We start from the raw sequence: 27,984 nt of genomic DNA on the forward strand, positions 1-27,984 counted from the left end.
GAAACATATGGGAGTATCTACGTAGGTCAGGAGGAATGAAAATAAGGTGGGAGAATTTACGGAGCAGAATTTTTACAAGAATGGGGCAGATAAAGAAGGGGAATACAGGGTACAGTATAGGGGAGGTGGGTGGGCGATTTACAAGAGACAGATCTAGGGTGAAACATTATCTCAACGCCGACGATGTTCAAATTCTAATCCCTATAACCGAATCCCTTACAAAAACACGTATGTTCTGGGACAACTGCCTTCAAGCTATCAATCTCCTCCTCTCCAGCCTAAACCTGGTACTCAACGCAGCCAAAACGGAACTCCTCCTTATATCACCTGAACACAGTGACACTACTCAACCAACCCAAACCAATACCCTAATCACACAAGCAAGAGACCTTGGAGTAGTAATTGACAATCATCTGAACCTCAAGAAGTTCATCAACCAAACCACCAAGGATTGCTTCTACAAAGATCTTCATTCAAAAATTGGAAAAAGGATCCAACAGAAGAAAATAGGATAAAGCATAAACATTGGCAAGTTAAATGTAAGACATTGCTAAGACAGGCTAAGAGGGAATTTGAAAAGAAGTTGGCTGTAGAGGCAAAAACTCACAGTAAAAATGTTTTTAAATATATCCGAAGCAGAAAGCCTGTGAGGGAGTCAGTTGGACCGTTAGATGATCAAGGGGTTAAGGGGGCACTTAGAGAAGATAAGGCCATCGCGGAAAGATTAAATGATTTCTTTGCTTCGGTGTTTACTGAAGAGGATGTTGGGGAGGTACCCGTAATGGAGAAGGTTTTCATGGGTAATGATTCAGATGGACTGAATCAAATCACGGTGAACCTAGAAGATGTGGTAGGCCTGATTGACAAACTGAAGAGTAGTAAATCACCTGGACCGGATGGTATACACCCCAGAGTTCTGAAGGAACTAAAAAATGAAATTTCAGACCTATTAGTAAAAATTTGTAACTTATCATTAAAATCATCCATTGTACCTGAAGACTGGAGGATAGCAAATGTAACCCCAATATTTAAAAAGGGCTCCAGGGGCAATCCGGGAAACTACAGACCGGTTAGCCTGACTTCAGTGCCAGGAAAAATAGTGGAAAGTGTTCTAAACATCAAAATCACAGAACATATAGAAAGACATGGTTTAATGGAACAAAGTCAGCATGGCTTTACCCAGGGCAAGTCTTGCCTCACAAATCTGCTTCACTTTTTTGAAGGAGTTAATAAACATGTGGATAAAGGTGAACCGGTAGATATAGTATACTTGGATTTTCAGAAGGCGTTTGACAAAGTTCCTCATGAGAGGCTTCTAGGAAAAGTAAAAAGTCATGGATAGGTGGCGATGTCCTTTCGTGGAATGCAAACTGGCTAAAAGACAGGAAACAGAGAGTAGGATTAAATGGGCAATTTTCTCAGTGGAAGGGAGTGGACAGTGGAGTGCCTCAGGGATCTGTATTGGGACCCTTACTGTTCAATATATTTATAAATGATCTGGAAAGAAATACGACAAGTGAGATAATCAAATTTGCAGATGACACAAAATTGTTCAGAGTAGTTAAATCACAAGCAGATTGTGATACATTGCAGGAAGACCTTGTGAGACTGGAAAATTGGGCATCCAAATGGCAGATGAAATTTAATGTGGATAAGTGCAAGATGATGCATATAGGGAAAAATAACCCATGCTATAATTACACAATGTTGGGTTCCATATTAGGTGCTACAACCCAAGAAAGAGATCTAGGTATCATAGTGGATAACACACTGAAATCGTCGGTGCAGTGTGCTGCGGCAGTCCAAAAAGCAAACAGAATGTTGGGAATTATTAGAAAAGGAATGGTGAATAAAACGGAAAATGTCATAATGCCTCTGTATCGCTCCATGGTGAGACCGCACCTTGAATACTGTGTACAATTCTGGTCTCAAAAAAGATATAATTGCGATGGAGAAGGTACAGAGAAGGGCTACCAAAATGATAAGGGGAATGGAACAGCTTCCCTATGAGGAAAGACTAAAGAGGTTAGGACTTTTCAGCTTGGAGAAGAGACGACTGAGGGGGGGATATGATAGAGGTGTTTAAAATCATGAGAGGTCTAGAACGGGTAGATGTGAATCGGATATTTACTCTTTCGGATAGTAGAAATACTAGGGGGCACTCCATGAAGTTAGCATGGGGCACATTTAAAACTAATTGGAGAAAGTTCTTTTTTACTCAACGCACAATTAAACTCTGGAATTTGTTGCCAGAGAATGTGGTTAGTGCAGTTAGTATAGCTGTGTTTAAAAAAGGATTGGATAAGTTCTTGGAGGAGAAGTCCATTACCTGCTATTAAGTTCACTTAGAGAATAGCCACTGCCATTAGCAACGGTTACATGGAATAGACAGTTTTTGGGTACTTGCCAGGTTCTTATGGCCTGGATTGGCCACTGTTGGAAACAGGATGCTGGGCTTGATGGACCCTTGGTCTGACCCAGTATGGCATTTTCTTATGTTCTTAAATTGCAGGTACTCAAACGACTGAAACCACTCCTGCATTTTCAAGACTTCAGATCGGTCCTCCAAGCCATTCTGTTCTCTAAGATTGACTACTGCAATTCTATTCTGCTTGGTCTCCCCTCCTCCTCCAACAAACCACTTCAAATGCTCCAGAACGCGGCCGCTAGAATCCTACAAACACTAACAGAAGAGAGCATATCAGTCCCATCCTCAGAGATTTGCATTGGCTGCCTATAACCTTTAGAGTCATGCACAAAGCCCTTACTATCATTCACAAAACTATTCACCACCAGTTCCCCATCGACCTGCAACTACCACTCAGGCTACACACATCTTCTAAACCAATCAGGGAAGTATACAGAGGATCATTACACGCTGCCTCCACTAAATCCACCCATCTAACAACTACTAGAGAACGGGCCTTCTCGACAGCGGGACCAACCATTTGGAATGCCATCCCCCCGGATCTCAGACAGGAACCTTGTCTGCGGACATTCAAGAAAAAACTTAAGACCTGGCTGTTTCGTCAAGCATTCCCGTAACTAAACCAGCACCAGCTAGGTCATGGAATAGTTGCGGATATTAGTCCTGTAACTAGACAAGCTTCAGCAAAGTCTCTGATACTGCACCATTATTGTTTCTGAGTTACTCCTTCCACTTCTAGCGTCTTCTTCTCCTTAGCCCCACTACCCCTGTTTTATTGTAACTTTACTGCAACTTGGTTTATGTTAAGGTTAAGGTTGATTCACACTGTTCCTTGTAAACCGATTTATGATATTTTTCATGAAGGTCGATATTAGAAAAGTATAAATAAATAAATAAATAAATAAGAGCACTAATATAAGTACAGTGTTGGGGGAGAAGGGTGGAGAGGTATACAGAAATAAAGCAAGAACATTTAAGGGGAAAGGTTTCAAGTTTTCCACAAGGGTCCAGTATAGAGGTGGGGGGGGGGGGGGGCGGTGACTATTCAGGGAAAGCTTGTTTAAATAGCACGTCTTGAGTTGTTGTTTTTTTTAATTTTTGTGTACTTGGCTCTAGCCGAAGATCAGTTGGCATTGAGTTCCAGAGGGTGGGTCCAGCAAGAGAGAAGGCACAGTCTTTTGTGGTGCAGAGGTGCGTGGACTTGGGGGAGGGGGTATGAAGGGTTCCCTTATAGGCGGATCTGGTTGGGCGGTTAGATGTGCGTAGGTGGAGGGAATTGTCAAGCCAGTGAATGTTGTTGTTGTGGATGGTTTTGTGAATAATAGATAGGCTTTTGTAGGTGATACGAAAGGCAATTGGGAGCCAATGAAGTTCCTTGAGGACAGGAGTAATATGGTCTGTTTTATGGGTGCTTGTTAGAATTCTTGCAGTTGCGTTCTGTAGCATTTGGAGGGATTTCAGGGTTGAGGCGGGGTGGCCTAGTAAAAGGCATTACAGTAATCGATTTTTGAAAAAATAGTGGATTGGAGGACTATGCGGTAGTCATTAAAGTGGAGGAGTGCCGAGGAATTTTGAAAGAGGTTTTCTTCTTGGCAGAGACTGTTACCTGGGAGAGGTGAGCCCGGCCCCGAAGCAGCTGGAGGTGAGGCTGCTAGCCCTGACACTGATTCTGACTCTGCCCCCTTTGTGACATCATAGGGGGAGGCACTGAGGCTCTAAAAACCAGCCCAGCGTTTGAAATTTCTGAGGAGTTTTGAAAGAGGTTTTCTTTCTGGCAGAGAATGTTACCTGGGAGAGGTGAGCCCGGCCCCGAAGCAGCTGGAGGTGAGGCTGCTAGCCCTGATGACGATTCTGACTCCACCCCCTTTGTGACATCATAGGAGGGAGGCGCTGTGGCTTATAAAATCGGCCTAATTGTGGCGGAAGGTCGCCACCGGCGCGCGGCTTAGTTCGGCTTTGTTCAGCTGTGGACAGTCTTTGGTTAGACTTTACGCCGTTTTTGTAAGTATAAGGTTTATTCTTTCACTCCTCTCAAGGACTCAAAACTTTTATCTTTTTGCACAATTTTGAGTGATAAGTAGGGTCTGTTTTAGTAAATTTTGATTTCAATGCCTCATTCTGTTTGTAAATGAAGGGCAAAGGAGAGGGAGAAACCCACTTCTACCCCCGAATCCCTAATAAAAGGTCCCATGGACACTCATGTTCAGCGCATTTTGAGATCGGATGTGGTGCAGGTGGAAGATGCCATTAGAGAATATCGTGGGCTCTCCACCAGACCTTTCTCTATCTTTATCCCAGATCTTTAGGGAACCACCAATTAATCCGGCTATATCCAGGATCCAGGTGAAAGTGGGGGCCAACCATACTGCGGAAGGCACAGGGAATGGTTTGACCATAGTGGGACCACTTCCTCCGGAAGGGAATGGGTATATAAACCGGATGAATCCCCTTGAAACTGTTTCACTTGAAATGGTGCAAGGAAGGGTTCAACCCAGGTTAGCAAAGGATGAAGATCTTGCCCACCTGTCTAAATTATCTGTATCACTTTTAGTAAAACCTAATGTAGTAACCTTAGACGTGATAATGGATGCAATTGTTAGTATGCAAAATGCAATGGTTGCTCAAGTAAATCCAATAGTTGAGAAGGTGAATTTTATACAAGATAAAGTGGTTAATCTGGAGAGGAATATTGAAAAAGAACAACATGAATTTGATAGTATTAAAAAAGATTTAGAAAATTGGAAAACAGTTCAAGGCTTAGCAGTAAAAGAAAATCAAATGTTGCAAGCAAAGATAGAAAATTTAGAAAATGCTAATAGGGAGAGAAATTTGCGATTCATAAATTTTCCAAAGCTACCTCTTGTATCCCCTAAGGAAATGTTTAAAAGATATATACTGGAAATTTTTAAAATTCCAGAAACATCAATTCCACCTTTGGTTAAGGTTTATTATATTCCAGCTTTTAAAAAACAGGAAAAGGTAGAAGGACAGGAAGAGGCACAAATAGCTGAGGCAGATGTATTGGTGTCTAATTTAAACATCTCCAAGATATTAGAGACCTCAGATAGTGAATTAGTTCAGGGGCCACTTCGATAACCACATTTGCTTTTGAATCTGACAGAGATTGGGTATTTAGATTATTTTTCAAACATAGCAAGGAAAAATTTCTATCAGGCCGATACAGTAAGGTGCAGTAGGAAGAGGTGCGTTAGTGCCGGGCGCACCCGCGTTTGCGGCACGTACAGTCTGGATTCACATACCGCTCGATACTGTATTTAAATGGCATACAAATGCAAGCCGCGTCCAACGCACATCCATGAAGGGCAATCCATTTTACTGTATAGGCACTATACACACATGCCGTGACCTCTGACATCCAGCGGGTGCTCAGGTCATGGCATGCGTGCACACACCTTTGCTGCCATGAGCGCACGCCGTGACCTCGGACGTCCAGCCGGGCGCTCAGGTTACGGCATGCGTTCATGCACCCTCGCCGGCGGGGGCTGCTGGAAGCCGCCTCGCGATCCCCCCGGGCTGCTCTCGTTCTCGCCGCCGGCTGCCCCCGGGAGGATGGGAGAGAGGACTGGGGCTGCCCCGGAGACCAGCACCCATAGACGCGGCCAGGGCAGGTGAGCAGGGGCTGGGGGGTGGGATTATCGCGATCTGAAGAGTGTCTTTCCCGGCGCGTTGGATTTTAGGTTGGGCAGGCAAGAGTTTAGGTTATGCTTTCCCGGCGCGTTGGATTTTGGGTTGGGCAGGCAAGAGTTTAAGTTATGCTTGGAAACAACAGGTCCTTCCTTCCTGCTCCGGAGCTGTCAGCGTGCCCGCACGGGAGACCGGCACCATGGGCGCGACCAGGGCATGTGAGCGGGGGCTGGGGGAAAGTTTGCCCGATCCTGGCTCTTGTCCCGGGGGGTGAGGGGGTCGTTTGCCCGTGAAATTTAGTCTCCCTGACCTGACGCTCCACACTAACACAGGGGTAAGGGTAGGCGGTAAATTAGCAGGTTAAACATACGGCAAAACTGCAGGTTAAAAAAGCGATAATCGGGGCGCACGTTACTGTATGGGAGGGAATAGCTAATCCGATCATTTACATCTCATATACATGCCGCGGGCGGAAAGGGTTTCCCGTTGATTTAAAGAAGCGGTAAGGATGGGTTAAAAGGGATAGTGAATCGTGGGTTGGACTAACGCGGCCAAATTGTGAGTAGAAAGCGGGTTAGAAGCAGGGTAACTGCGGCCGCACTTTACTGTCTCGGCCTGTATGAGTGTAAGAGTATACCCAGATTTTGCTAAATTAACTCAGAAAAGCAGAAGACAGTTTTTATTGCTGATAGCTAAAGTGTTCCAAATAGGAGCTACCTTCTTTCTAAAACACCCTTGTAAGTGTCTTATCAGTTACAGGGGTAATTCTTTTGGTTTTTTTCCCTCTCTGCAATTGATTGAATTCTTAAAGGATAAAGTAATAGTAAATTGAATTAAGGAATGAACTCTACTGAGACCTTAAAATAGTAAATATCCCAATTAAATTTAGTAATAGTGCGTTTGGAATTGTGATAACATTCAGTTATTTTTAAGTATATAACTATTATAAGAAATGTTATGAGTATTGGATCCTTTATTGTGGACTATAATGTAAGAAGAGAATTTAATATTGAATTCAGATTCCTTAAATATCAAGATGTAATTCTTGTGAAAATGTTTTAAAATGGTATAAATAAAAAAAAGTGGAGGAGTGGTTTGAGCTTTTTGAGTACATGGAGCTTGTAGTAGCATTCTTTTATGGTTGTATTGATGATTTTTAGGTTGAATTGGTTGTCGATAATGACACCAAGTTTTCATACATTTTGCTGGAGGGAAGTAGAAAGGGGGTGGGGGGTTGTTATTGGGAGGGGGTGAGGGGTCATTCAGGGTGGAGATGATGATGAGTTCCGTTTTCGCAGTGTTAAGAGCAAGTTGGAAGTTGGTGAGGAAGCAGTTTATGGAGTTAAGGTAGTTTTCCCAGGTTTTAAGAGATTTGTGTAGGGATTCTTGTATAGGTATGAGGATTTGTACATCGTCTGCGTAGATATAATGGGTGAGGCCAAGGTCAGAGAGGAGTTAGCAGAGGGGCAGGAGTAATTTGGGGGACTCCTTGGGAGAGATGGATGGGTTTAGATTCTATGTTGGCGATTTGGACTGTGTATTGCCTGTTTTCCAGGTAGGATTTGAACCAGTGTAGGACAGCTCCTAAGATCCTGATTTCTGCGAGGCGTTTGATTAGAATGTTGTGGTTAATAGTGTCAAAGGCGGCGGAGATATCTAATATGGCGAGTAAGTAGGAGTGTCCTTGGTCGAGACCTTTAAGGAGGGTATCTGAGAGAGAGGGAAACAACTTTCAGCAAGAAAGACGGCACAGTTGAGAGAAACACCGGAAATCAGAAAAGCGCAGAAAAGGCTCCCTACAAGACAATGCTTGGATCTCAGACACCCTCAGACACCCTCCTGGTGGAGCAGACAGTCTTGAGCGTCAAATCCTTAAGAGTAGACCGACGGAGAGGTTCGAAGGGTGCCTGACAGAGTGCCCGAAGGACTAAATTGAGACTCCACGAAGGACAAGTGGAACGGATAGGCGGATTCAAATGCTTGGCGCCTTTGAAGAAATGGACAACATCCGGATGAGATGCAACTGCGTATCCCTCAATATTGCCCAAGAGGGAGCCGAGAGCAGACACCTGTACCTGGAACAAACAGAACAATAGGCTCCTCCGGGTGGGGAGCAGTTTGTCAGTCCCAAGCTATGCAGAGATACTGGTCCCCAGTCCAATCCCGCTGGCACATCATTCGTCTGGAAGCTCGGGCAGTGCATCTGGCTCTCAAAGTATTTCTCCCACTGATTCACCACAAGGCAGTGCGCGCATGCTCTCAGACAATTCCACCACAGTGGCTTATATCAATCGACAGGGGGTACCAAGAGTCGCCTGGTAGCCCTAGAGACCAGAAAGCTCTTCGCCTGGACGAAGCACCATCTGGAGTGCCTAGCAGCTTCTCACATAGCGGGCAAGGAGAATGTTCAAGCCAATTTCTTGAGTCGCCAGCGTCTTGATCCGGGCGACTGGGAGTTGTTCGATGAAGCAATGGATCTGATTGTCAACAGGTGGGGTCCTCCTCACCTGGACCTGATGGCAACCTTGGACAATGCCAAAGCTCCCAGGTTCTTCAGCCGCTGGAGGGAGCACTGCTCAGAAGGGGTAAATGCACTAGACCTTCCCTGGCCACGTGACGTCCTTCAGTACGTGTTCCCTCCTTGGCCCCTGGTGGGAAAAGTTCTCAGACGAATAGAACTTCACAGGGGACCGGTCATTCTTGTAGCTCCCGAGTGGCCCCGCAGACCTTGGTTTGCGGATCTAGTAAACCTATCGACGGACAGCCCTCTTCGTCGCGGTCATCTTCAGTACCTGCTCCGGCAGGGTCCCATATTTTTCGACCAGGCAGATCGCTTCTGTCTAGCGGCCTGGCTTTTGAACGGCGGAGACTGAGAAAGAAGGGATATAAGGAGGAAGTTATATCCACTATCCTGCTTGCCCGCAAGACTTCTACTTCGCTCGCCTATGTTCGGGTTTGGAAGGTTTTCGAAACTGTCTGTGCGGAATCGGATGTCTCGGCGCATTCGGCCCCAGTTTCGCTGGTTTTTTCTTTTCTTCAGCATTGAGAGCAGACTTCGTACTTGGTCCCTCGGCTTGAATGCTCGAGCGTCCGGTAGGAATACCTTGCCGACCCGGGTATCGAAACGAGCCCCCAGAAATTCCAGGACCTGGGAGGGCTGCAGGTTGCTCTTGGAAAAATTGACTTTCCACCCCAGCGAGGTGAGAAGGGCCAGGACGCGCTCGACTGCCAGCTTGCACAGAGACTCCGACTTTGCTCACACGAGCCAATCGTCCAGGTAAGTATGGACTAGGACCCCTTCCCATTTGGAGAGTGGCCGTGACCATCATTGACCTTGGTAAACGTGCGCAGAGCTGTGGCTAGACCGAACGGCAGAGCCCGGAACTGAAAATGCTGTCCCAAGATGTGGAATCGAAGATACTTCTGATGCTTACGTCGGATTGGGATGTGTAAGTAAGCCTCCATCAAGTCAAGAGAGGCCAGATATTCTCCAGAGTGAACAGCCGCTATTACCGCCCTCAGGGTCTCCATCCGAAAATGGGGCATCCTGAGGGCCCGGTTGAATCTTGAGGTCCAAAATGGGATGGAAGGCATTTTCCTTTTTCGGCACCACGAAGTAGATGGAATAGTGGCCAGCGCCTAACTCCTCCGCCAGAACTGGGACTATGGCCCCCAGCCCCTGAAGCCAGGCGAGAGTCTGGCACACGGCAGCCTGCTTCTGAAGTCTGCAAGGGGAGACCATATGCAGATCTGGTAGGTCCCGAGCAAATTCTAAAGTGTAACCTTTTTCTATTATCTCGAGGACCCACTGATCCGACGTGATTTTGGCCCATTCCTCTATAAACACAGATAGACGACCACCTAAGTTAGGAACGGAGGAATGGGCCGGCTGAATCTCATTGGGAGGCAGGCTTAACGGTGGAAAGTTGTGGGGTACCATCTTGGAAGGCACGGCGGCCCCGAAAGAACTGGGACCAGGACTGAGATCTGGAGGGATTTCCTCTAGAGAAGGCCCCTCGCGCCCGAGGAGTATACCTTCAGTGATATCCCGAAAGCTGAGTAGACATTATCCCCTGATGCAGGCGGCAGGACGGCCGCCGAAACGCCATGGCGTCGGGTGTGCTGTAAAACAGGTCACATTGGAGAAGTAAAGTTGATGACTATTAATTGCTTGCAATGGGCAGCAATTCAAAGTGATTTCTAACTTCAAGTGTCCCATGAGATAAATTTCATTTGGGAAGTGGCATCTGTGACCATAAACGGTTATTGACAGTCTTTTACATTCAAAGTGAACTCCATATGTGAAATAATCAACTTTGATCAGCAAATTTTTTTCACATTCGAAGCATCATTCCTTGGAACATTTGAACATGTGATCACTAATTCATCTACCAACAAGCTGTTTCTTGGGAAGTAAAAAACATATGATTCATGGACTGAAGTATTCACTTTTACTCTGATGTTTACAAAGGAAGTTGGGGTAGTGGTGGTATATTTTTTAAAGGGTATGTAAGAATGGGGTAAAAGTATGCATGAGTGATGCATATGGGGTAGTGTGGTGTGAATGGGGAATTGTGATATGTTGTTGATTGATGTGTGGAAGAAAACATAAGAACATAAGAAAATGCCATACTGGGTCAGACCAAGGGTCCATCAAGCCCAGCATCCTGTTTCCAACAGTGGCCAATCCAGGCCATAAGAACCTGGCAAGTACCCAAAAACTAAGTCTATTCCATGTTACCGTTGCTAGTAATAGCAGTGGCTATTTTCTAAGTCAACTTAATTAATAGCAGGTAATAGACGTCTCCTCCAAGAACTTATCCAATCCCTTTTTAAACACAGCTATACTAACTGCACTAACCACATCCCCTGACAACAAATTCCAGAGTTTAATTGTGCGTTGAGTAAAAAAGAACTTTCTCCGATTAGTTTTAAATGTGCCTCATGCTAACTTCATGGAGTGCCCCCTAGTCTTTCTACTATCCGAAAGAGTAAATAACCGATTCACATCTACCCGTTCTAGACCTCTCATGATTTTAAACACCTCTATCATATCGCCCCCTCAGTCGTCTCTTCTCCAAGCTGAAAAGTCCTAACCTCTTTAGTCTTTCCTCATAGGGGAGTTGTTCCATTCCCCTTATCATTTTGGTAGCCCTTCTCTGTACCTTCTCCATCGCAATTATATCTTTTTTGAGATGCGGCGACCAGAATTGTACACAGTATTCAAGGTGCGGTCTCACCATGGAGCGATACAGAGGCATTATGACATTTTCCGTTTTATTCACCATTCCTTTTCTAATAATTCCCAACATTCTGTTTGCTTTTTTGACTGCCGCAGCACACTGCACCGACGATTTCAGTGTGTTATCCACTATGACACCTAGATCTCTTTCTTGGGTTGTAGCACCTAATATGGAACCCAACATTGTGTAATTATAGCATGGGTTATTTTTCCCTATATGCATCACCTTGCACTTATCCACATTAAATTTCATCTGCCATTTGGATGCCCAATTTTCCAGTCTCACAAGGTCTTCCTGCAATTTATCACAATCTGCTTGTGATTTAACTACTCTGAACAATTTTGTGTCATCTGCAAATTTGATTATCTCACTCGTCGTATTTCTTTCCAGATCATTTATAAATATATTGAACAGTAAGGGTCCCAATACAGATCCCTGAGGCACTCCACTATCCACTCCCTTCCACTGAGAAAATTGCCCATTTAATCCTACTCTCTGTTTCCTGTCTTTTAGCCAGTTTGCAATCCACGAAAGGACATCGCCACCTATCCCATGACTTTTTACTTTTCCTAGAAGCCTCTCATGAGGAACTTTGTCAAACGCCTTCTGAAAATCCAAGTATACTATATCTACCGGTTCACCTTTATCCACATGTTTATTAACTCCTTCAAAAAAGTGAAGCAGTTTTGTGAGGCAAGACTTGCCCTGGGTAAAGCCATGCTGACTTTGTTCCATTAAACCATGTCTTTCTATATGTTCTGTGATTTTGATGTTTAGAACACTTTCCACTATTTTTCCTGGCACTGAAGTCAGGCTAACCGGTCTGTAGTTTCCCGGATCGCCCCTGGAGCCCTTTTTAAATATTGGGGTTACATTTGCTATCCTCCAGTCTTCAGGTACAATGGATGATTTTAATGATAAGTTACAAATTTTTACTAATAGGTCTGAAATTTCATTTTTTAGTTCCTTCAGAACTCTGGGGTGTATACCATCCGGTCCAGGTGATTTACTACTCTTCAGTTTGTCAATCAGGCCTACCACATCTTCTAGGTTCACCGTGATTTGATTCAGTCCATCTGAATCATTACCCATGAAAACCTTCTCCATTACGGGTACCTCCCCAACATCCTCTTCAGTAAACACCGACGCAAAGAAATCATTTAATCTTTCCGCGATGGCCTTATCTTCTCTAAGTGCCCCTTTAACCCCTCGATCATCTAACGGTCCAACTGACTCCCTCACAGGCTTTCTGCTTCGGATATATTTAAAAAAGTTTTTACTGTGAGTTTTTGCCTCTACAGCCAACTTCTTTTCAAATTCTCTCTTAGCCTGTCTTATCAATGTCTTACATTTAACTTGCCAATGTTTATGCTTTATCCTATTTTCTTCTTTATTTGGATGTTTTATAGGCATAATATTTATACACGAGGTTGTGATTTAATAAAGTAATCTTTTCACTTAAAAAAGTGATTCATTTGTTTTGATATAAATTAGTAAACAGGGACAAATATGTGATGTCCTGTATATGGTAGATCCATATTTGATATATCACAGGTACAGTGTGGTTTTGTATGGTGTTGATTGACAGTTTCTACCGCTTGTAATACAATGGCGGTGAGTTGGGCAGAAACGTTATGTTTCACTGATGTGCAGCTGGGGGGATGTGTTAAAAGCCCCTTCTATTTTTTTCACAAAATGTGGAACAATTTGGCAATGGTTCTTGGGAAAAGATTATTCGTTTGAACAAAAGACTTATTAGAACTGAAGCCCATGCAGGTACATCGATAAAATATTGCAGAGTTCAAAGAATCCCGAGGGGGCTCCAAATTCAAAAGGAACCATGTCTTTATAATGAAGATGTGGACTTTGTCCATGATTGGAATATGATTTTAAATAAGTGTGCATTAGATTTAATGCTGCTTATTATAAAAAAAAAGGCACAAAGTTCGGCAAATCAGTTAAAAGCGGATTTAGAAATGGATGTAACTCTGGAAAAATACAGACTTTCCATGGAGACATGTGCAAAATTTGAAGAGGATTTAAAAACTCAAATGGAGGAATTTTTGGTTGAGATTAAGAAGTTTAAGTACTCCAAGTTTGTTAGGGATGAGATGGACTATAAGAGGGGTTCGGTTTACCAGTGAATGGGTTTGAATGGAAAACAGCGAGAGAGGCGGGTAACATTTCAAAACTCATCCAACGATTCATCAAGGGATGAGAAGGAGGATCCAAGGAGGAAGGATGATGATTCGATAGTGAGGACGAGAGGTAGTAGGGATTATGATTATAATGGAATGGAGGGATCAAGAGATGGACATTCAAACTCACAAGGAGGCCAGGAAAGGGAATTCAGGGAAACACGTTCTAATCTACGTGGGGGTCCACAGGGGGAGCCTTTTTTAGGCTCAAGAGAAACCCGTTCCACCTCTCGGGGGTGGACAACAAGGGGCCACCAATGGTTGGAATTGGGGGAAAAATGGGTTGGATTCCCGCGACAACATACGACCTCGGACCAGGTCTCAATGGCAACAGGAGTGGTAAATCTTTCTTCCAAAGTGTTGACTACAAATCAGTTATGGTATTAGAACTGGGTCTCTCTTTTATTCCTACAAATTGTTCAGATCAGTTTCCATTTCTTGTAGGGGTTCATAGGTTGATTAGAAAATTAAAAATAAAATTGTTTTTTTAATAATCATGAAGTAAGACCAAGTGATCGATCCCTAGTATATCCTAGATCACATTGGATCCCTCCAGGTCCAGTGGATCCAATTATTCAGACCTTTTTTACATTGGTAGAAAAGGATATTAAGATAATGACTTGGAAACGGTGTATTGGAGGTCCTAGTGGCAATTTAACAAAGTCGGAAAGGATGGCTTTGAGGACTTTGCAGTTGGATAAGGAAATTGTGATAAAGCCAGCTGATAAGGGGGGTGCGGTCATTGTCATGAATGTAAGTGATTATCTGTCCGAGATTGATTCACAGATATCAGATAGTAGATTTTACTTGGAGTTACAACGGGATCCGACTGGCATTTTGAAGAAGGGCATAGATAAGGTCTTGGAGGGGGCATTGGCCTGCAATTGGATTACGCAGAAAGAATTTTGTTTTCTTAGGGTTGAGGATCCAGTTGTTCCAGTCTTATATATTCTGCCAAAGATTCACAAAAGACTTGATAAACCTGCTGGTAGGCCCATCATGTCATCTAAGGGGTCTTTGTTTGAGCCAATATCGATTTTTGTGGATCGGTTATTAGGGCCATTTGTGGAAATTCAGCCATCATACATTAGGGATTCAGGGCATATAATCTCTATATTGGAGAATTTCGAAATACAATCATCCAACATATTGATGGCAACATTGGATGTCACTTCTTTAAACACAAACATCCCTCAGGGGGAGGCGATTGGGATAGTGAGAGAGTGTATGATGTCAAGGGGGGATAGGAACAGGATTCCCACGGAATTCATAGTGGAGTTAACCACATGGGCCATGATGGAGAATTATTTTTGTGTGGGACAATTCTTCAAACAGGTGAAGGGTGGGCTATGGGAGCATCGATGGCGCCTGACATAGCTAACCTCTATATGGGATTCTTGGAAAAGGGGATTGTAGCTAACTCACCCTATGAAGAAAAGATCAAACTGTGGAAGCTTTTCATTGATGATATATTGGTTATCTGGGAGGTTTCTACAGAAGAATTCAGTGATTTTCTCACATGGTTGAATGTGCAAAACCCAAATTTGACTTTTACAGCTGAGGTTAATGCCAAAGTATTACATTTCCTTGATATTCAAATCAGTATAGAGAACAATAGATTTGGGTTCACAATCTTTAGAAAACATACGGACCTTAATACTATTCTGCACTTTAGGAGTTGTCATCCTGCCACTTTGAGGAAGAACATCCCCACGGGACAATTTCTTCGCCTGAGGAAATTGTGCTCATCAAATGATGAATACAATTTAAAAGCTGGGGAAATGTTCCAAAGGTTTAAGGATAGGGGAAATCCCAATAGAGTTATAAAAAAAGGCATTGAAAAGAGGGAGATGGGCAAATAGGGACCTGTTATTGACCCCCCAAAAAAGTGATAAGTAGTCCATCATGACATGGGTATTACCTTTTCCCCCTGATGCCTGGAAGGTGTGTAAGAGTATCATTAAGCATTGGAACATTTTGAAATTACATCAGATTTTCAGTGAAGAGCCCATGTTTGTATACTCTAGAGCCACTAATCTTAGGGATAGACTGGTGCATGCAGCAATTAATGAGGCACCCAAAGGAGGGGATGGTAGAGGACATGGTCCGTGTGGCCATTGCAATGTATGCCCGCAGTCAGTTGTGAGCAAGGAGATAGTATTGGGGAATGGCCGCTCTTAAACCACTTGTGAGGCTGAAAGGGTTGTAATACTTGATTTGGTGTCCATGTGGTCTGAAATACATTGGTAAGTAATTAAAAATCCGTATACAGGAGCACATGAGTTGTTTGAGATGTGGTTGAATGGAGGCCCCTTTTGTCCAACATTGGCAGGAGAAGAGTCATAAAGTGGAGGATTTATAATTCATTGTAATTGAGCAAGTACCATTTAACATCAGGGATGGGGATGTCAGTAAATCCCTGATTATGAAGGAACAGAAATATATCTTTGAGAGGGATACTGTGATACCTAGAGGTTTGAATAGGGAAATTGAATGGGGCGTGTTCATTTAGCAAGGTCTCTACAGTCTATTCATTTTACTGTGTATCTGACTAATGGAATGAGAAGAGTGTCTAAAATGGGATTTTAGGTGAGCCTCTTCAGTGAATGGAATCCCTGTTGTGGTCCGTCTCAAACAAATTTGAAAACAGAGGCAAAAAATATGTTTGGTATCTTTTGAAATAGCATGATGAACATATGTCCCTTTAAATGTGGAGGTTTCCACCAGGTCGGGTTGTCACGGTTTAAACAATATATTTGCAAGTGTCCCTCCAAGTAGTTGTTTCATTCGTTTAAATACACCAAATTGACTTTCATTATAAAATAAGAGAATTCAGGGATTTTCCTACTGTGTTCTTAGAGCAAGGATTAATGGGAGGAGAAGGGCTTTGAAAATGAGAATCGTGTTTGGGTGGATCGGATTTAGGTTTTGTTTGTTAGGTTTTTTAGTGAATGGAGCCCCGGCTGGGATTTGTTTCATTAAATATATTAGAAAACAGGAGGAGAAATGCTATTGGTTATGCAGCGATGGGTGGCTCTTTAAATTTTGTGGGTTTCCATCAAGTCGGGGTGTTCTATCTGAAAACAGCCCTTTGAATTCGGAGTCCTCTATCAGGTCAGATTTGGTCCGTTCTAAATACAACCACAAATGTTTTTCTAAATAGTTTCATTTGTTTGATCTGCCATCTTCATTGTTTAAATTTGAAAATTTATATTGAGAAAAGAAGAGAACACTACAAATAGTTTGAGAAATCTATGTTTGTTGCTCAGCTGCGTGTTGCTGATGTCATAGCGAGGGGTGGGAAATGGGCGGGGTTTATAGGGTTTTAAACCCGGAGGTTTTCGCGGACAAGCTCACAGCCGCGTTGAGAAGTGTTTCTTCAGAACTCTGTGATAAGGTATGGTTTTTCTAAGTCATTTTGTTTGATACTGCTAAACATTTATTGTGAAAATTTAGTTTGAGTGAAAATGCTTTAGTGGAATATGGTCATTGTGTGTGTATGGGAAGAATGTATGGATGACTTATAAAAGCTGTGGTTGGTTGTTTTGATGTATGAATGTGGGTAGTTGGGAAGATGAGTTTAAGGGGTAAGGGATTAACAATTTTACTTAGAGAATAGCCACTGCTATTAATTGCATCAGTAGCATGGGATCTTCTTAGTGTTTGGGTAATTGCCAGGTTTTGGCCTCTGTTGGAAACAAGATGCTGGGTTTGATGGACCCTTGGTCTGACCCAGCATGGCAATTTCTTATGTTCTTAACATATGTATATGAAAATAAGAAATTATTTAATGAAGATGTTTTTGGGGGGGGGGGGTTCTTTTCGAATTGGGTCTTTCATGGTATTCACAAGGATATGTGTTTTCTTGAGTTCTTATTGATCTATATTGTTCCCAGACTCATTTATTATTAATTCAGAAGATACATTTGAAGATACCAGCAAGCCAGTGATATCCCGAAAGCTGAGTAGACATTATCCCCTGATGCAGGCAGCAGGACGGCCGCCGAAACGCCATGGCATCGGGTGTGCTGTAAAACAGGCTGTTTTGGGTGTACTGTAAAACAGGTCACATTGGAGAAGTAATGTGATGACCATTAATTGCAATGGGCAGCAATTCAAAGTGATTTCTAACTTCAAGTGTCCCATGAGACAAATTTCATTTGGGAAGTGGCATCTGTGACCATAAATGGTTATTGACAGTCTTTTACATTCAAAGTGAACTCCATATGTGAAATAATCAACTTTGATCAGCAAATGTTTGTCATATTCGAAGCATCATTCCTTGGAACATTTGAACATGTGATCACTAATTCATCTACCAACAAGCTGTTTCTTGGGAAGTAAAAAACATATGGTTCATGGGCTGAAGTATTCACTTTTACTCTGATGTTTACAAAAGAAGTTAGGGTAGTGGCGGTATATTTATTTTTCTATACCAACATTCGATTTGACACATCACATCGGTTTACATATAACAAGATGTCTAAGGCGAGCCTTATAATGACATGATAAAATATAACAGCTTAATTGAGTAACTGGCTACGTACATTTAAGTATTTTACAAGATAGTAATACAAGATAGTAATACAATATAACGTGCTTAATTGTTTTTAAAGGGTATGTATGAATGGGGTAAAAGTATGCATGAGTGATGCGTATGGGGTAGTGTGGTATCAATGGGGAATTGTGATATGTTGTTGATTGATGTGTGGAAGAAAAATAGTATATATCTATTTGGATGTTTTATAGGCATAATATTTATACATGAGGTTGTGATTTAATAAAGTCATCTTTTCACTTTAAAAAGTGATTCATTTGTTTTGATATAAATTAGTGAGCAGGGACAAATATGTGATGGCCTGTATAGTGTAGATCCATATTTCACGAATACATAATCACCTATTTACAGATGACATTATGAATGCAGGGTCAAACCTGGCCAGGACTACCATCAGTGCTAAAGGAAGTAAAGATTCAACGTTGTGTAGCTTGTATAGACCTATCTCCCTTCTTAATTTAGATTTATACATTTTGGCTAAAGTGTAAGCTGCCAGAATCAGGATTTTAGCTCCCTCTTTGCTACATGTTAATCAATTAGGGTTCATTCCTGGATGTCTGGCCTCTAATAATATACAGAGAATTTTGCACCTGGTTTGGTGGGCCAGGAGAGAGCAGATTCTCGTTTTATTGCTTATAGTGGATGCAAAGAAGGTGTTTGATAGAGTACATTGGCCCTTTTTATTTAAAACACTGGGTATTCAAAAGCTCGGGTTTTAATAAATGAAGATCTAACTAAGGAGTTTGTATTACAAAGGAGAACCAGACAAATCAGGGTATAATTTTACCACCTGGCCATGAAAACTTGTTGGAAATTTTTTTAAGTATTTTTTCATGACATTACTTACATCTTGAGCAGTCACAAAGGATACTATTAATGTATTCCTATGTACGACATCTAACGTAGAGTCTTCCAAGAAATTGGTCAAATTTGCAGGGACCTGAGTCCTTTGAGTAAGGAAATAACAGGTATTAATTGGAGGAATTTCTTCCTCAATATAGGATAATTTTTCTCTGAAAAATCTTTTCAAAGATATATAGGATAATTCTCCCTGATTTGGCACCAATTACTAGAAGTAGACGTAAGGAATTCTTAGCCCTAGGTCAACAAATTGTCTCATTGGGATTTGTATTTCTATTGCGTTTTCCATGTAGATGTGAGCTAAAGAAAGGAGAGCAAGTATATGTATTTCATCAAGTTAATCAATTACAGCAGTTTATTGATGCACAGCAAATCAATATAACTACAATAGAAACACCTATAGCAGAATCTTCTCCTACAAGTGTTACATAGACAAGTGAGTAGCAAGATGGGCATAGTAATAGAAATAGTTGGTCTATGAAATTATTGGAGTTTTATTTTTAACTTTGAATCTCCTGGATTTCTAAGTTCCTTAAATTCAGCCTCCCCTTTTCTCTTTTAAGGTGTGTTACAATATAAGTAATTATTTGATAGTCTTAAAGGTATTTAGAATCCATAATATGGAAATAAAATGAAGGTTTCCTAAAAATAATGTGATTGTGAATGGTATTGAAGTATTAAATACTAAATATCCGATTGTTTTTTTTATTTCTGTATTAATTGGTATATTAATTTCTCACTGTATTATGTTAAAATATAGTTCTTTTTGTAAAAATTGAAATGAAAATGATAAATAAAGAATTACAAAGGAGAACCAGACAAAACTGCCCATTGTCTCTGCTTTTGTTTCAGCTTTAGATCCATTAATATGGAATATAGTTCAGAATCCTAGAATACATGGCATCACTGTGGCAATTCAAATCTAAATTTTATGCTTTTGTAGATCTTTTATTACATAAATTTTTGACATAAAGGTATTTCTAACAAAATAAACCCTATGAAATCTGTCTGTATAAATAAAGTTAATATCCAGAAGCCCTGGTATAATCAAGCCATAAAAGAAGCTAAGATCAAATTAAGAAACAAGGAAAAAGAATGGAAAAAGAATAAAAATATTGATACTCTAACCACTTATAGCTCATGGCCCCGGCTATGGCCGGGGCCATGAGCCGCCTCTTACCTCTCGTCCGTCCCGACCAGTCCGCAGCCTGACTTCCTTGCGGCCCGGAGGCCGCTGTCTCGTTGCTGGAGCCGCCATAGCAGTGGACCTCCGCGGCCTGGCCGCCATCTTGCTGGCACAGCATAAGCCGTGACGGGCCTTCCTTCGCGACCTGAGAGCCGCCGACACTGCTATCTTTTTCCACGGCATGGAGGCCGCGTCTGTGATGTTGCCTACGGCCAGGGAGCCACTCCTGGAACCTGCTTGCAGCTTGGACGCCGCCGCTCCCTCGTTGGGCCTGCCCTGACGCCTGCTCCATCTCCTCTCTGCTCAACAGCAGCATGGCCGCTGTCCAGGGTGCTGCCCCTTTCTTCCTTAGGGGTGGGCCCGTGGCTTCTCTGCTGATTTAGAGGGCCAGCACAGGTGTGGCCCTTGTGGAGCTCCGCCCAGGGAGTTGCAGTTGCCTCGTCTGCCTATTTAAGGACTCTTCGCTCATTCATTCATCGCCTTGGCAAGGGATCAGTCCTCCCTAGGACATCTCTGTCTTGTTCCTGCCTGGCTTCCTTGATCTGGATCCTGATATCATCTGCAGTATCCTGATGCTCCAGTCCTGATGACCCAGGTTCCAAGTAACCCATCCCTCTGGAGGTTCCTGTTTTTATTGTTGAAGTTCCGGCCCTCAAGTTCTGCTGTTCCGACCTCAGAGGATCCTAGGGGTTGCTCAATCCTTCCTTGTGTCTCGTCCTGACCATGCTTGGCGCTCCCATCCACCGAGTGCAACAGGATCTTCTTAGCACATTATAAGAAATTAATAGTAAGTGCTAAGAAAGAGTATTACAGCACAAAACTTCTAAAATGTGTTCATAACCCGAGAATAATCTACAAAATAGTTAATGATCTTATCAAATAAAAAAGCACTTCAGTCAGCACCTGCAGAGCACAGGTGCGATGAATTTGCCCTATTCTTTAAAACCAAAAATGAAAATTTAAGGAGTAACCAATGTTGCTTACCTGTAACAGGAGTTCTCACAGGACAGCAGGATGTTAATCCTCACATATGGGTGACATCACAGGATGGAGCCCTGTACGGAAAACTTTTCTGTCAGTTTCTACAAAGCTTTGACTGACACTGGCACACTGAGTGCACTGAGCATGCTCAGCCTGCAATTATCCCTGTGAGCCACAGGTGTCTCCCTCAGACTGGTCTTATAGCTAAAAGCGCAAGCGAAACTAAAATAAAAGTAAAAATGTATACAGACCCAACTCCGCGGAGTGACGGGTGGGTTTCGTGAGGACTAACATCCTGCTGTCCTGTGAGAACACCTGTTACAGGTAAGCAACATTTGCTTTCTCACAGGACAAGCAGGATGGTAGTCCTCACATATGGGTGAGTACCGAGCTGAGGATGCCAGAGTGTGCACCAAATGCACCCAAGACGCGTGAAAGGCGCAATGACGGGGTTGGAATTTGGAATGGAGGGCATCCTGAAACCCTTAACGGGTTGGTGGAAGGATGTTGGGTAGTTAAACCGAAAAAAATAAGAGTAGACGGACTGGCCAAACATGGAGCATGCTGGCTTGTCGTATTCTAAGCAATAATGGCTGCGAAGGTATGGAGAGAACTCCAGGTTGCACTCCAGGCTGACTGCACTTCAACAATTTGAATACATGACGGCGAATGGCAAGTCACCGACAGCACAAAGACTATGCAAGCAGATCTGGAGGGGATATTAGCAACAACTTCCACATTCCGTGAAGGACTTAATTACCACGATTTCCAAGACTGGGTACACTGCAGCTTCTCGAATAAAGACATAATTGCCTCCGTACTGCTACTGCTACACTCATAAGGGGGAGGGGTTGGCAGATTACAAATGGAAAGTATTGACGGGGGAGTGGGTATACCATTTCATTATTGTTGAACCGCGTTTTGTTATAAAATGACAAAATCAATAAAGAAATGATATATTAAAAAAAAAAAAGCTGCTCTATCTCCTTTTTGAAAGTTAGTGCCAGCAGCTTGGTTCCACTCTGGTTAAGGTGGAGCCCATCCTTTCGGAAAAGTCTTCCCCTTCCCCAAAGGTTTCCTCAGTTCCTTACAAAACTGAATCCCTCTTTCCTGCACTATCGTCTAATCCACGCATTGAAACTCTGGAGCTCTGACTGCCTCAGGGGACCTGCACGTGGAACAAGAAGTATTTTAGAGAATGCCACCCTGGAGGTTCTGGATTTCAGCTTTCTACTTAAAATCCTAAATTTGGCTTCCAGAACCTCTCTGCCCACATGTACCACGACAGCCGGCTCCTCCCCAGCACTGTCTATAATCCTATCTAGGTGACGCGTGAGGTCTGCCCCACCTTCGCGCCAGGCAGGCAAGTTACCAGGCGGTCTTCATGTCCACCAGCCACCCTGCTATCTACATTTCTAATAATCAATTCACCAATTATGATGGCCAGCCTAACCCTTCCCTCCTGGGCAGTATCCCTGGGAGACTTGTCCTCAGTGCGAGAGGACAATACATCACCTGGAGAGCAGGTCCTTGCTACAGGATCACTTCCTGCTACACCAGGGTGATGTTCTCCTACTGGGAGACCTTTCTGATCCAAGGCAGCACTGTGACTGCCAGACTGGATTTGGGACTTGGCTACTATGTCCTTGAAGGTCTCATCAATGTACCTCTCTGTCTGCCTCAGCTCCTCCAAGTCTGCTACTCTAGCCTCCAGAGATCGAACTCGTTCCCTGAGAACCAGGAGCTCTTTGCACAGAGTGCACACATACAATCTCTCACCGGCGGGTAAAAAAATAAATCATACATTTATTTATTTATTTATTGAGTTTTATATACCGTCATTCGGTAGAGCCATCACAACGGTTTACAAAAGTATACATTTTTCTTAGCAGTTGTGTAACAGAAAAGCAATGTGAACGTTATACATTTTCTTAGCAGTTGTGCAACAGCAAAAACAATTTGAATATCAGAAATAAGCATATCAAGTCCAGAGAGCATTATTAGGTTGGATGAGGAGGGTATGCAGGTTCAGGGTGAAGAGAATGTATTAAAAGGTTTACAACTGAGAGTTCAGTTGAGAGTTGGGATGATCAGACGTCTGAACATCAATGTAGAATTTGCGGAACATTAGTATTTTTAGGTCTTTTTTGAATGTTTTTCGGTCATGTTGGGTTCTCAGGAATTTAGGTAGGGTGTTCCAAAGTTTAGGTGAGGCATTTGAAAAGGCTCTTTCTCTTGTCGTTGCCAGATGCGCACCTTTGATAGGGGGAATGTTTAGGTAACCTGAGTTATTAGAGCATAGGTTTCTTGGAGGATTTTGAGGGATTATGTTTAGGGTGTTAAGACCTTGGTGATCATTGTTTAGGATTTTGTGGATTATATTCATTGATTTGTAAGCAACACATGCAAAATAGGGAGCCAGTGAAGTGAGGTCAATATTGGTGTTATGTGTTTACTTCTTTTTGTTCCAGTTAGGACTCTGGCAGCTGAGTTCTGCAGTATTTGGAGTGGTTTGAGGGATGAAAAAGGTATTCCAATTAGTAAGGAGTTGCAATAGTCGAAGGCTGAGAAGATAAGAAATTGTAGTACAGTTCTGAAATCGTAGGGGTTGAGAAATGGTTTCAGGTGTCTTAGTGTTAGGAGTCTATGGTATCCTTCTTTAGTTTTATTTGCTATGTGGTTCTTGAAAGAAAGTTCTTTATCAATGGTAACTCCGAGGTTCCTGTGTGGGTGGTAGGGAGTATAGTTATCATTTGTTTGTCAAGTATTATCAGGGGTGGCGGAGTTGGATTGGGTTTATCAATGAGTATTATTTCAGTTTTGTCAAAGTTGATTATGAGTTTCAGGGAACTTAGGAGTTGTTTGATTGAGATAAGTAGTTCTGAGGTTTTCTTGTAATGAGTGTACATGTGACACAATGCAAAAGACTGGAAATCCCCCCTCCTGCTGCTGGACTGCTGCCTTCATCTTAGTTTTATTGAGTTCCTAGTTAAGTTTAGGATACTAAGGGAGTTGGAATTAGAGTACTTTAATTAGTAAATATTCCTGTAAATTTAATCTGCTATTTAAGTTTAGGATACTAAGGGATATAGTTGAATTGGAAAAGGTACAGAGAAGGTGACCAAAATGATAAAGGGGATGGAATAGCTCCCCTATGAGGAAAGGCTAGAGAGGTTAGGGATGCTCAGCTTGGAGAAGAGAACAGCCAAGGGGGATATGATAAAGGTCTACAAAATCATGAGAAGAATAAAACAGGTAAATATGAATAAGTTATTTACTCTTTCAAAAAATACAAAAACTAGGGGACACTATGAAATTAATAAGTAGCACATTTAAAGCAAGAGCTTTTAAATAAATAAATAGATAGATAAATAAAGTCAGAGGAATTTCTTTCATTCAGCACCCACAGTTAAGCTCTGTAATTCATTGCCAGAAGATGAGGTAAAGGCAGTTAACATAGCTGGTTTTTAAAAACATTTGGACAAGGTCCTAGAAAAGTCCATAATCCATTATTAATCAGGCAGACTTGGGAAAAGCCATTAATTATCCCTGGGTGTTAGCAGTATGAGATCTAGCTACTCTTTGGAATCTTGCCAGGTACTTGTGACCTGGATTAGCCACTGCTGGAAAAAGGATACTGGGCTTGATGGACTCTTGGTCTGATTCAGTAAAGCAATTCTTATGTTAGATATGAGGCAGCAAAGTGACTACAGATCCGTTATGTCAAATAATCAAGGCTTATTCATCAAATGTTAAAAACTTTACCAAATGAACTGCCCAACTCTCTCTCCCAATAATCTTACTCCAGGAAAATGAATTCACTAACAATTTTTCTTTTGGACCCAGCTGTCTCCTCTTCCCCTGCACTTCATTTGCAACTACCCAGGAATTTTATATCCCCTCCCAATTTTCACTTAGTCCAATAACTGCAGTGATAATTGGGTACTGGGCATCCAAGTACCAGGGATCCTCCAGAACTGTGCAGACTTGAGTCCTAACTAGTCACTAGATGTCATCTATAAGCAATGACCATGATCCTTCCTCCCAGAGGGGCTGTGAAGGCTTATTCTGCAGCATCTCCAGCCCCAGTCAATTTAGGGAGTGGAAAACCTAAACTCAGGGATTAAACTGGGAACCTTCCACATGGTAGTGCCAGCATTTGCATTTGAGCCAACGAGCCAGCCTACAACCAGACTTTTATTCCAAGGTCACAATCTATTCTTCTGTTTTTACCATACCTAAAGCTCACAATGAAATACAGACAATTTTCAATGCATATTTATAAGCATTTACCTGGATCAATTCCAACAGGCCCAAACAGTTCGCTTAGTTGAAATGCCAGTTCAGGTAGTAGAGATAGTTCTAGGCAATCAAAATCTAAGGATTCGGGTGATACAGGCCTATCACTCAGTATCTTTGCTCTATCTTCATCCTTAGGAGCCATACTGCTTTCGTCTTCATCTCTTCCTACACAAACAGGCATCAATCCTGAAGTGTGTTCATTTTTCTTAAAGTTGTCAATATCTTCAGGGTTTGCATTCTCTGTTACTTGGTGTATTTCCCAGAGAGGAATCAACTCATTATCCATACTGGAACCATCACCTCCTCCCATTTCTAGTGAACCTTCTTCCTCTAACAAAGTGCTGGAAGCCATACTAAAACCATGATATGGGTTTGCTTCATCCAATGACTGCATGTCAGGCACAGTGACCAGAGGCTGCCTTACAGTTTCAACAACATAATTAACACTAAGATCACTCAAGGTGCTTGGCAGTGTAACCAGCGAAAGAGGTTGTTCAACACAATCCAGCCCAAAGTACACTGCTTCAACATTGTGTAAAACATTTCTATATTCTGAATCTTGTGCAGCAGTACTTAATGGCTGGCTCTCTGCTGCATCATATAGTTTGCCACTTGCCTCATGCTTCATACATATAGTTTTTCTTTCACAGTGCTGAATGACATCATCAGGATCTTCTCCATACCTGCTTTGTTCCAAGGTTTCAAGGGGGTTTACACTGGGTTTTGATTCTAGTTCAGCTATAACAGGCTCAACATTCACATCTTCAGATTCTCCCTGATAACAGTCATCCTCTTTGAATAACTTCTCTCCAGAATCCAGTAACAGGTTTGTGGCCCATGCTATATCCTTGTTGCACCTTTCATACAAGTCTTCCAACACATCAAATGAAACTGACCTAAAGAGCTTACAAAGAACTTTTAGGTTTTCCATTTCATCCACACTGATCAGTTCACTTTCTTCTACATGAGTGCTTTTATCATGCATAACTCTATATGGTATTATTCCCTGGGACTCTAAATTCACAGTAACATCTAAGTCTTTTGACTTGAATCGATCAATTTTACCTGATAGCACTTTGGCAGACTCTGTAATACCACTAGCTTTTCTTTTTTCCATTCTCCACAAAAGAGCAAATTCTTCAGGCTCAGTTTGTGAATACTGGTTTGTTCCTTTGCAGAGGTGCTGTTTTGGATTAATATCCGGTATGTTTATTGTATATAGTGATTCTATTGGTGTGGTGGAATGTGGATTGTTCATAAACGTGAGAGCCAATTTGCATGCCCTTCTATTTTGTTTACACTTCATCTCTTTTGTTTCACTAACTGATACACCACCATCCTGACAAATTGAAGTTTTGTTATCCTGCATCTCTCCATGAGCCTCGGAACCATTTTGAAGCATATCCACAGTCGGAAAATCACATATTTCTACATGCTCATTAATTCTATCTTTCATGTTACCTTCATTTAAACTACTTTTGTGTGCTTTCCGGGATCTCTGCGGCCTCTGTTCCAAAGTGTTTGAAGGCCAGTCAGCCAGACTGTTCACTAATTCTTCCTTAACTTTAGCACTTTCAAGTATTTCCACACCAGGAACAGATTCTGAGGTAAAATTGCTACCCTCTTGCTTTTTAGGATGACCTTCTACTTTATCTTCTATATTTCTCGGATCATCTAGACCCTCCTGAAAATCTTCAATTGTTATCTTATTTGCTTCAAGAGAATGAGAACTGATAGGATTTTCCTCACAATACTGCACAGTTGAACATTTTTGTGTTCTTTTATTTTTAAGGATCCTCTGACCCATTGACTGTTCTATTGGCCAATCACCAACAAAATTAAGTAATTCTGGCCTCTGTAATGCAACCAATGAGAACTTTTCTTCAACTGTTTCCGATTCTGTGGGTATTTCACAACACTGATCATATTCACTTTGGTTCTCTCTATATCTAATATCATGAATTTCTCCCATTCTTTCAACAGAAGACACATTCAAGTTTTTAGTATATTCAAAGGCAACCATGTCATCTTTGCTTCCCTTTTCAGTACTCTCTCTGCCTGCTTCTTCTTCTTTCATCTTGTGACTTTCCAATGATGCTGCTTCGCTTGCAATGTCTACTCCTACCACACAATCAGCAGTGCTTCTATTCTCAGAATTAGTTACCATAGAACCAGTTTTCATTTCTTTCTTTTCTTGTTCAGAATCACTAGTGGAACAATCCAAGAAATTCTGCAACAGTGGTGATGAGCCCATCATCTGATTGGGTTTTTCCTCTTCAGTTATCTGGTGATGTGTTATAGATGAAGTTGAAAGTTTGCCTTCTTTCAAATGAATTTCTACTTCAGAAATATTTCCCCTGTAAGACAAAATAGTACATTACACTATGTATGTTTCACAAATCAAATATATAGAGCAGCTGGCTACATCAATTTTAAATGGACATTACCATATTAGTAAAAATGGGAATAGTTGACATTTGTCTAAAATCATGATGCTGCAACAGACATGCCAACAAAAAAAAAAAAAAGCAAACAGCTGAAGTCAATCACAACCTAGCTCAGGAAAATGGGTTGATTCTATT

At 42.1% G+C, this 27,984-nt stretch overlaps 1 protein-coding gene across 4 annotated transcripts in view; it reads right to left on the minus strand.

Annotated features, from left to right (window-relative positions):
* The window catches only part of N4BP2 (NEDD4 binding protein 2), a 501,549-nt gene that overhangs the window by 190,856 nt on the left and 282,709 nt on the right, over positions 1-27,984 (minus strand). For all 4 annotated transcript variants that reach the window (XR_003854530.1, XM_029589135.1, XM_029589126.1 and 1 more), the window contains exon 8: positions 25,394-27,759. Coding sequence is in view for 3 of the 4 variants with exons in the window: in XM_029589135.1 (XP_029444995.1) it covers positions 25,394-27,759 (2,366 nt within the window). In the remaining variant the exon portion in view is untranslated. The remainder of the gene's footprint in view (positions 1-25,393; positions 27,760-27,984) is intronic.

This window comes from Rhinatrema bivittatum, chromosome 1 (assembly GCF_901001135.1).
Source record: "Rhinatrema bivittatum chromosome 1, aRhiBiv1.1, whole genome shotgun sequence".
In the NCBI taxonomy this organism is placed as follows: Eukaryota; Metazoa; Chordata; class Amphibia; order Gymnophiona; family Rhinatrematidae; genus Rhinatrema; species Rhinatrema bivittatum.